The sequence below is a fragment of the Callospermophilus lateralis genome, chromosome 14 (assembly GCF_048772815.1).
Source record: "Callospermophilus lateralis isolate mCalLat2 chromosome 14, mCalLat2.hap1, whole genome shotgun sequence".
Classification (NCBI taxonomy): domain Eukaryota; kingdom Metazoa; phylum Chordata; class Mammalia; order Rodentia; family Sciuridae; genus Callospermophilus; species Callospermophilus lateralis.
Window position 1 is genome coordinate 61,144,683 of NC_135318.1, and position 8,562 is coordinate 61,153,244.

The window sequence follows — 8,562 nt, forward strand, 5'->3', positions numbered from 1 at the left end:
TGTCTACAATAAAGAGGGTGGGGGAAGGAGAGCAGAAGAGAGTTACCAGTCTAACCTGGCCCAGCCCAGGCCAAAGAAAGTAGGGATCAAGAGAAACTAAAGAGGATCTTGCGCCACATCATTCCAGAAAGAATGAACTCAAGGAACTTCCCCCTAGGGCTGGGATTGTGGCTCAGTGGTAAAATGTTAGCCTAGCATATGTGAGGCACAGGGCTTGACCCATGCATAAAATAAAAGTATTGGGTCCATCTACAGCTAAAAAAACCCTAACAAACTAACAAAAAAAAACCATTTTAACCCCTTTCTGAATCCTTGAATACTGCAGTAACTTCACTAATCCAATCTAATTCTGTGTTCCAGAACCACTATACTTGCTCAACCTAAATGTCTCTTTCTTCCATCTCCAGGGATATTAACTGCATATGTTAATAGAGCAATGTATCACTATTACCTCTTACACTGTGAAACATCATTTATAACATATTCATAATATTTTAATGAACATTTAACACGAACACGGAGATGATAAACCTAACACAAGAGCCTGGGGGAGGGGAGTCATGGGGTGAGCCCATTATTTCCCTCTTGCAGGGCTGCACCTACCAGAACTGAGTCATTTAGCTTCTATTATAACTTTCCTGTCACTTTCTCCACCCAATCAACTCTCTTGTCATTTTCCCCACCCAATCCCACCTTCTCCTTGGGAGTCTGACCACCCTATTGGCTACTTCATACCTTTAAACGGACAGTTCTGTGACATCATTCTCCCACCAAACCTACTGCCACCTGCTAGAATCTTAGGCTTGCTATGCAGTTGTAAACAAATTTGGATCATCGCAAGTGACCAGTGACCAGTAACCAGTCATTAGAGTGGCCAGTAAACAGTGACCAGTGATCTCCATACTAGGAAACATGTATTCTCTACCCTCAGCCACCCACACATCCTCTGGGGTGGTCTCCTCATCCTTTGTATCTGCAATTGATGTGACCTCTTCTCTGACCATGTCAGGTAAGGAAAGAAACATTTAAAAGTTTTTCATTAGACTTTTACCTTCCTCAATTTACTAATGGAGTCAAAAGAGCTTAGAATAATAGGGGAAAGGATGGAACTAGAAAACTGGACACCTAATTTCATTTGGAATTTGACATGTACTGTGTATAGAACTGGACTATCTTACTCTCTCACAAAATCTGTTTCTTGATTTGCTACATGAGGATAACAGATTGCCATGTTCTGGCCCCTTACTTTTCTTGCATCTTGAGGGGCATGTTTGTAGAGAATGAAATCAGATTTCATGGTTGTGTTGTTTCAACTGAAAGAGACAAATCCTAGGCAGGGTGGAAACCAAGGGATTTCCTCTGTAACAGTTTCCCTTCACCAAGATTTCCACTTCAGTATTTCAAATTTAGTACTCTTCATCAAAGGGACATTCACATATTTGGGAGTTTTCTGTTTAAACTAGGTGAAAAGAGAAATAGGGAGAGAAGAGCAGGAGGACAGGGCTGTAAGGAGGCAGATGTTCTTGGGAAAGCAAGTTTGTGACTGTTTAAGCACAAGGCAACAGGAATTCAGTGGAGGAAAAAAATATAAAAATAAGGGAGAAGAAAATGTTAGAATAGTAGAGATGAAGAGAATGATGTTCTCAAGAAAAAAGAGGTTGGTTGGGATGGATGTGGAAGAAAAGCAAAGATTTGATTTAAACCAACAGACAACATAGAGTGAATCTTCCCAGAGGCTGGTTTAGAGAATGTTTAGATTAACGGACCAGCAAGGAAACTAAGGCTTGAATTGGGGTATCACTAGGGTAAGCAGGTTATCACAAAAGTCACACTTGGCTGTTACAGTTTTTCCTATGACCTCTTTGAAAACCGACAATGTTGACAGTTTAAACATGAACATATTAGAAGTATGTTTTAGAAATGACTCTTCCTCCAAACATGCCAAGGAAAGTGGTTCTAGACAGAGCTGGAGAAATGGCATTTTCCATGTCCTATTTTGTTCTGATTTTTAAACTACAGGGATTTCTAAAAAATGTCTTGTCCAAACCTGCATCAGAAGGACACATTCCTTTGTGTGATATAAGCTGTCAAGGTGAAGATGTTTTCCATCTTTACAACAGTTTTTTTTCTAAAACAGACAATATACAAATAGTCATTGATGATTTTGAAATCTAAGAACCAAAAGAAAGAACTATATGAGAATAAAAATTCAAGCTCACATCTCTAATTCCAAGTTTATTTAAATAATTATCTGAAGACTTTTTGTTTTGTCTACATTTCAAATAATTGTTTGGGGCTGGGGTGTAGGGTAGCTCAAACATTTTTGTTTTAATTTTGTTTTAATAAAATGGGAGAAGGAAATGTCAGAATAAAAGACAAAAATTGTTTTAAATTTGTTATTTTATTATACTGTGATGGTTTTCTCAGACTTTAGGGACAAGATTTTCCACTAAATGTGATAATAAACTAGGCTTCTATGATTTTGTTAAAGCATTTTCCACTTTTTTTTTATAACCAAAAAGGATTATCAAAAAATGTGTTGGTATTAAATGAAATATCTACCTAGTGGGATTAATGTCTTTTATTTGGTGTGGGTAATCCTTAGAAGAAGAGAAACAAGAACAGTAATAAAATTACTTTACACTTATTGTTTTTTTCTCTAGTATGTACAAAATTTCTTTCGGAAATTCCTTCTGTCCTCCTTCCATTCTTCTTTCCCTCACTCCCTCCATTTCTCTCTCCTTCCCTCCCTGACTTGCTCCTTATTCCTTCCTTCCTTCCTCTCATTCATTCTTTCTTCCTTTCTTCTCTTCTTTCCAGTTCTGAGGATTGAACACAGGGTCTCATGCATGCTAGGCAAGCATGATACACAAGCTATATCTCCAGGACATTTTATTTGTTTTCTCAGATAACATCTTGCTGAATTGCCCAGAGTGGCTTTGAATTCCTGCAATCCCACTGCCTCAGGTTCCCGAGTGTTGGGACCAGAGACCCACCATACCATGCCCAGATTCATAGTGGGTTTTGGCTTCGGTTTTCGCTTTTCCATATGGCTACCCATCTGTTCACTTTACTTAAATTTGTGTTCACTTTACTTCAAATTTGTGTTCACTTTACTTAAAATTACACACATTTTTAGTATAGTTTCTCTGTCTATATGTACTGCTTGAGAATGCATTCAAACTCACCTTCAATCATGAGCTTTGTTTTGATTAACAGTATTCACTAAAATCAAAGAGAAACATTCACTTTCATAATATTGTATGCATGATAACAGAACTCATTTCTTAGCAAATTTGATATACACTCACTTTTGCTACATATCCATATGTTCATTACTATCTAGTCATTCCTCTTAGTTCTGAGCTGTTTTTCACTTTTGCTTCTATCTTTCCAGAACATACTGTAACTCCCTCCAAATGAAACTTTTTGTAATATCTATTTATTAGTTGTAGTTCAACACAATACCTTTATTTTACTTATTTTTACATGCTGCTGAGGATTGAACCCAGGGCCTCGCATGTGCTAAGCAAGCACCCAAATGCTGAGCCTTAACCTCAGCCCCCACATGAATCTTATGTAATATGACTTTTATTCATGGATGAATTATCACTGTTGGTATTGTGATAACCACACTAAAGATGAGTAACCTGAAGCTCAGAAAGTTTCCATTTCTTTCAAGAAGCATTTCTTGAGAAACTGAATTTCAGGTAGTCATTTTCATGTAGGATCAGCAGTTAGGCTGAAAGAGGGCAAAGAATGACGCTTAAATTATCATTTGGATGGTAAAACTGAACTCCAGGAAATATCATGTGACCTGGACAAACAAAAGGAGATACTAAACATCACTGTGGTGATATCAGTAGATTTTCTATGAACAGGGAAAAACAAATTTCTGTTTCTCCAGATTTCTGGTCTTTGGAACAAGAGTCCTGGCCAGGAAGTAAGTTTCCATAATCTGTTGCTGATTGTGAACAAGTCGATCTCACTTCACTGACCCTTGGTGTACTCATTTGCTAACTGGTAATGTTGGAGTTTTCTCTGAGTTCGAAAATGCTTCAGTTCTAGGGCAAATTCAGGAGTCAATACTAGTGCAGGCTCAAAGGAACCATAGGAGAGGAAAAAGATGCTTTTGGGGAACCACGTGTGAAGCAGACCACTTCGGAATTCTGTGCCCAATTTGACAGAAAAGGCAGGTTATCAGAAGAGTAGTTGCAGCCATCCTAAATGGAGGGATTTGGGGTCTCTCAATGATTATTAGAATGAGGGCCTTCCTGATTACTAAAACATTAAGACGACATTATTCGTCGAATATTGTAAGAATCTGCCTGTCTCATCAATATTTTCACCACCTCTTCTTCCTACAGAAAATTTCCAAAATTCTTCTTTACATGGAAATGCTGATTCTCTGCAGCTCTCTCTTCCTGTGGTGACCAATGCAGCGTCCATGACAGGAGGGGTCTGCAACTTCTCCAGAGCCTCTGCTCCAGCTGAAACTTCAGCATGGTTACTGCCCTCAACCTGTGGCACCTCCTTTCAGCCACTCATGGGCAGTGCCTACCTTTATCAACATGCTAGCACAGCTACGGTGTCTAAGGTTACTGGCCAGAACCTGATTCCCATGGCACCTGCCCCCTATCCAAGTATTTCTGAGTGGTATATCCCAGGAAGTGCTGAAAAGAGCTCATCTTCACTTGAGGACTTTAATCTGACTGTCACTGACCAGAACACAGCAGATTCTTCCCTATCAATGACATCCCAGTATGACAAAACTTCCGAAGCCAATGTCGTGATCCCTGGATATACACTACTATCTGGTAGGCTCGTCCAGGTGACACTATCTCAGATTCCAAATCAAGGACATTGCCTCTCACTACCCCACCAAGAAGGAAGCCAGGTCTACTACTATGATCAAAACTCTCTGGGGACTCTGCTCTCTGGAGAACATTGGCCCTGCCTGCAATCCTATGGCTCTGTGCCATATGCAGGAAGTAGTGCCACTGCCCCTCAACCAGAAATGGTGACAGTGCTGAAGGAAGTTCAGCCCACAAATGTCCTACCCTCAGTCCCTACACCTGTGACCTACTACTCTGTGTCCACTCAAAGTATAGAAGGAACAAATTTTCAAGGTGAGTACAGACACCAAAAAAGGGGAAGGAATAAGATTACCACTCGAAACGAGGGTCCAGTTTTCAGCTGGTAACTGTGGGTCCACACATCCCTAGAATTCAAGTGCTGAGATTTTAATCACAATCTTGTTCAGCAGTCCCCATTTTCAGACTCTGTCAGAGAAGCATGCAGGACAGCATAATGGCCATCCTTGCATTTAAGAGACCTCTAGGAGCACACGGAAGGAAGCGGCTGTTCACTATTTTTGCACTCAGTCCAGCTACACAACCACACTATAAATATATTTCCCTAATTTTACTTTGGTTTAGAAAAATCAATCAACACATATCAGGATGTGACAGTTTAATTGATCCTTAATTGACTGCAGGTTTAACCTCTATATGTAGAGATGCTGTCCAAAGCAGGAGTCCAAAACCCCTGACCTTTCACATTGATTTCATGAGCAACAGCTGCACCCTCTCCTAGTTCATGGTGTTAAGTGTTCTTACATTCTGGGGAGAGTGGAGAGAATTGAGAGGCCCAGATATGAGGACGAGAGACTTCATGAAACAGATTTTCTGTGTTTCCCACAGAGGAGACAAGTGCTCTACCAGAAACCCATGCTGCCATGGTGATGAACCAGCCCAAAAGTAAGACTTCAAGGGATCACCTGTAACTAATATGCAACTCTTAACAGATACCTGTCAGTGGTCCTTAAAAAGAGCTAATAGAAATGCTTTCTCCACCATAGGTGGTTTCCCTGAATAGTGTATTTCTGGGAAGGGGGAGCATCCTACTTACCATCTTCCTTGGTTCCTTTGTAGGGATGGAAACTTCCCTAGGGATGGAGGCTTCCTTGGGAGTGCAACCTCCAAGTCAGACATTTTGTCTGCCACAGCCTCCAGAATTCCCACACATCTGCAATAAGAGAAAAAGCCAAATAATTGAGAAAAACTCACAAACTGAACTTGGGGACATTACCACAATAACTCCAGTCCAGAGTTCTACAGATTTATTGGCATTGCCTCCAAATCAAAGCCAGGAACAGACAGAGATTAAGAATTTGTGTGAGATTAACACCATGCTCTCAGAGCCACTGGATGCCTACCAGATTGCCATGGAGAGCCAGGATCCTCCACTACTCCCTTTAGACATCCCTGAAATCCACCAGCTTCTGGCCTCCATTGGTCCTCTGGACCAAGAGGAGAAGCCACATTCTGAAAATACCCATCTAGAAAGGAGTAGCCTGAGTCTTGAGGACCAAGGCACACTTGGAAATGGGACTGAATTTAGCAGTGGTTATGCAGACCTCACTGCACTGGTGGGGGATATTCACCTTCCTGAGCTTTTCAGTTCCTTAAAAGACTTTGAACAACCTGAAAGTCCCACAGTAACAAAATCCAATGATACCAGAACCATCATGGAAAAGCAGGGGCAGGAAATCACAAGTGCCTTAAAGGGTCCTAGTGAGCCAATGAGGAAGAACAAACATAAAGCCTCGGAGTGTCCTGATGGAACTCCTCAGGCCAAAATGCAGCCAAGGGATCTGGAATGCACATTAAGAGGAGAAATTTCTCACAGGGATGCAGACAGTAGCAGGGCTCCTATGCACACTGCCGAGCACTCTATCAGCAAAGCTCAGAAAGCTGCATCCAGCAGGAACAGCAAGGCTAAGGGCCATGGGCAGGAAAAGACCAAGAGGACCAGAGAAAACAGCTCCAGGAAAGCCCAGGAGAGGAAGCAGCCAGGCAATAAAGTCAAGGCAGAAGAGAAGCCAACTCTGCCCAAACCGAAGGGGAAGAGGAACCAACCTGACCTTTGCCAAGAGGCCTTTAAGAAGCCTCGGAGCTGTCTCGGCATGCACATGCTGGAGTCGGTGCAGGTTTTCCATGCATTGGGGAAGAAGAATGATAAGAAAACTGGGCTGTCTTCCTCCCGGGCCCCGGGAAACTCAGGCCGTAACCAAGACCCCCGTCCATGCCCAGCTAGGAAACCATGGCTGGCAGTTAAGGGTCCTGAGAAATCACAAGTCAAAGCCCAGAATCCAGATATTAGTGCTGAAGGAAAGGGTCCCTCTCCATCCATTTATGAGCCTCCACCACCTGGGAAGGTTAAATTGGTACCTTTGCCTTTTCTGACCCTGGAGAAACCTCCACCTCGACCAGTAATCAATCGGAGGCCACAATCTCTGGCCTCACGCAGACCCACTGGGGCTTACCCTGCCCAGCCTGGCCCTGCTAGCTCAGCTCAACCCATGGCAGTCAACCAATCCCAACCAGCTACTGCCAACCCATCTTGGATGCGTCCTGCCAAGCCAGCTCACCCCGTTTTGACTCATGCCATTCAGTCAGGTGTGAGTGCTTCTACCCAGCCTAGTGTCCCTCGGTCTGCTGCTTCTGGGCCTGCACCCTACAAAACATCATCTTGCACTTCTCTCCATTGGCAACCAGTTCCCAATGTTGGGACCAAGCCCCAGTCACAACCGCCCAAGCCTCAAAACCAATATCTTCTCCAAGACTTTGCCTTACAACCAATTCCATGGAGGAAACCCAATGTTTCTGGGCAAGTAGTATCAACTCCCATCACCAAACAGCAGAGGCCAGAGAGGGAAGCCATGAAGAAGAAGGCTCAACAAGAGCGTGAGAATGCTGCCAAGTACACTGCTTTGGGGAGAGTGCAGTGTTTCATTGAGAGGGAAAGAGAGATGGAGATTTCTCGCTACTATGGCTACATAATTTAAGAGCTGCTGCGATCAGTGGTGCCACTTAGGGACCAAATAGTTTTCCACATGTATATAGATAGAGAGATACACATTTATTTATTCTCAGATGCTTTCACAGTTTAATAAAATTATATAAAGAAATGGGATATAATTCACTAATACATAATAAAGAGGCCTTCTGGTACCACTGACAATTGTTAGAAAATAAAGAGGCCTTTGGGTACTACATGGGTACCAAATGGTGTTCTCATATACACATAGATAGATAGATGAAAATTTATTCATTAGGCACAGTTGAAAAGGTAATATAGTTTAATAAAGAAATCCTATAGTATTGATGAGAGGGTAAGTAATAAAGAGGCTTTATGTTGCCATTTGAATACCAAATAGTTTTCCACATATATATACAGAGAGGTACATAGATACAAAGGTATTCACTTATAGATTTTTAAGACAATATAGTTGAATAAAGAAATGTAGTAGAATTGTTTGAGAGATAAGTAATCAAGATGCTTTCTGGTACTGCTTGGGCATCACATAGTTTTCCACATGTGTAGATACAAATTTTATAAATATGTAGATATAAAGATACAAATGTATTAATTCTAATATATTTTTAAAATTTAGTCAAATTGATTGAAGAAATTCAATAGAATTGGTTAATAGATAATAAAGAAGCCTTGTGTTACCACTTGGCTATCAAACATTTGTCCTCATAGATGTATGAATAT

General features: G+C 41.4%; 1 protein-coding gene across 1 annotated transcript; it reads left to right on the forward strand.

The window, feature by feature from the left end:
• Positions 1 to 912: 912 nt before the first annotated feature.
• Positions 913 to 7,849, forward strand: LOC143380487 (uncharacterized protein C2orf78-like). Its single transcript, XM_076833553.1, has 3 exons — positions 913 to 1,009; positions 4,368 to 5,129; positions 5,934 to 7,849. The coding sequence occupies exons 1-3, from the start codon at positions 913 to 915 to the stop codon at positions 7,847 to 7,849; spliced, it is 2,775 nt and encodes a 924-aa protein (XP_076689668.1).
• The last annotated feature ends 713 nt before the right edge of the window (positions 7,850 to 8,562 follow it).

Coding starts and splice junctions, on each gene's coding strand:
- LOC143380487 (XM_076833553.1), top strand. CDS start 913: ATGTATTCTCTACCCTCAGCCACCCACACATCCTCTGGGGTGGTCTCC. Junction 1,010..4,367: donor CTCTTCTCTGACCATGTCAG/GTAAGGAAAGAA, acceptor TTCTTCCTACAG/AAAATTTCCAAAATTCTTCT. Junction 5,130..5,933: donor AGAAGGAACAAATTTTCAAG/GTGAGTACAGAC, acceptor GTTCCTTTGTAG/GGATGGAAACTTCCCTAGGG.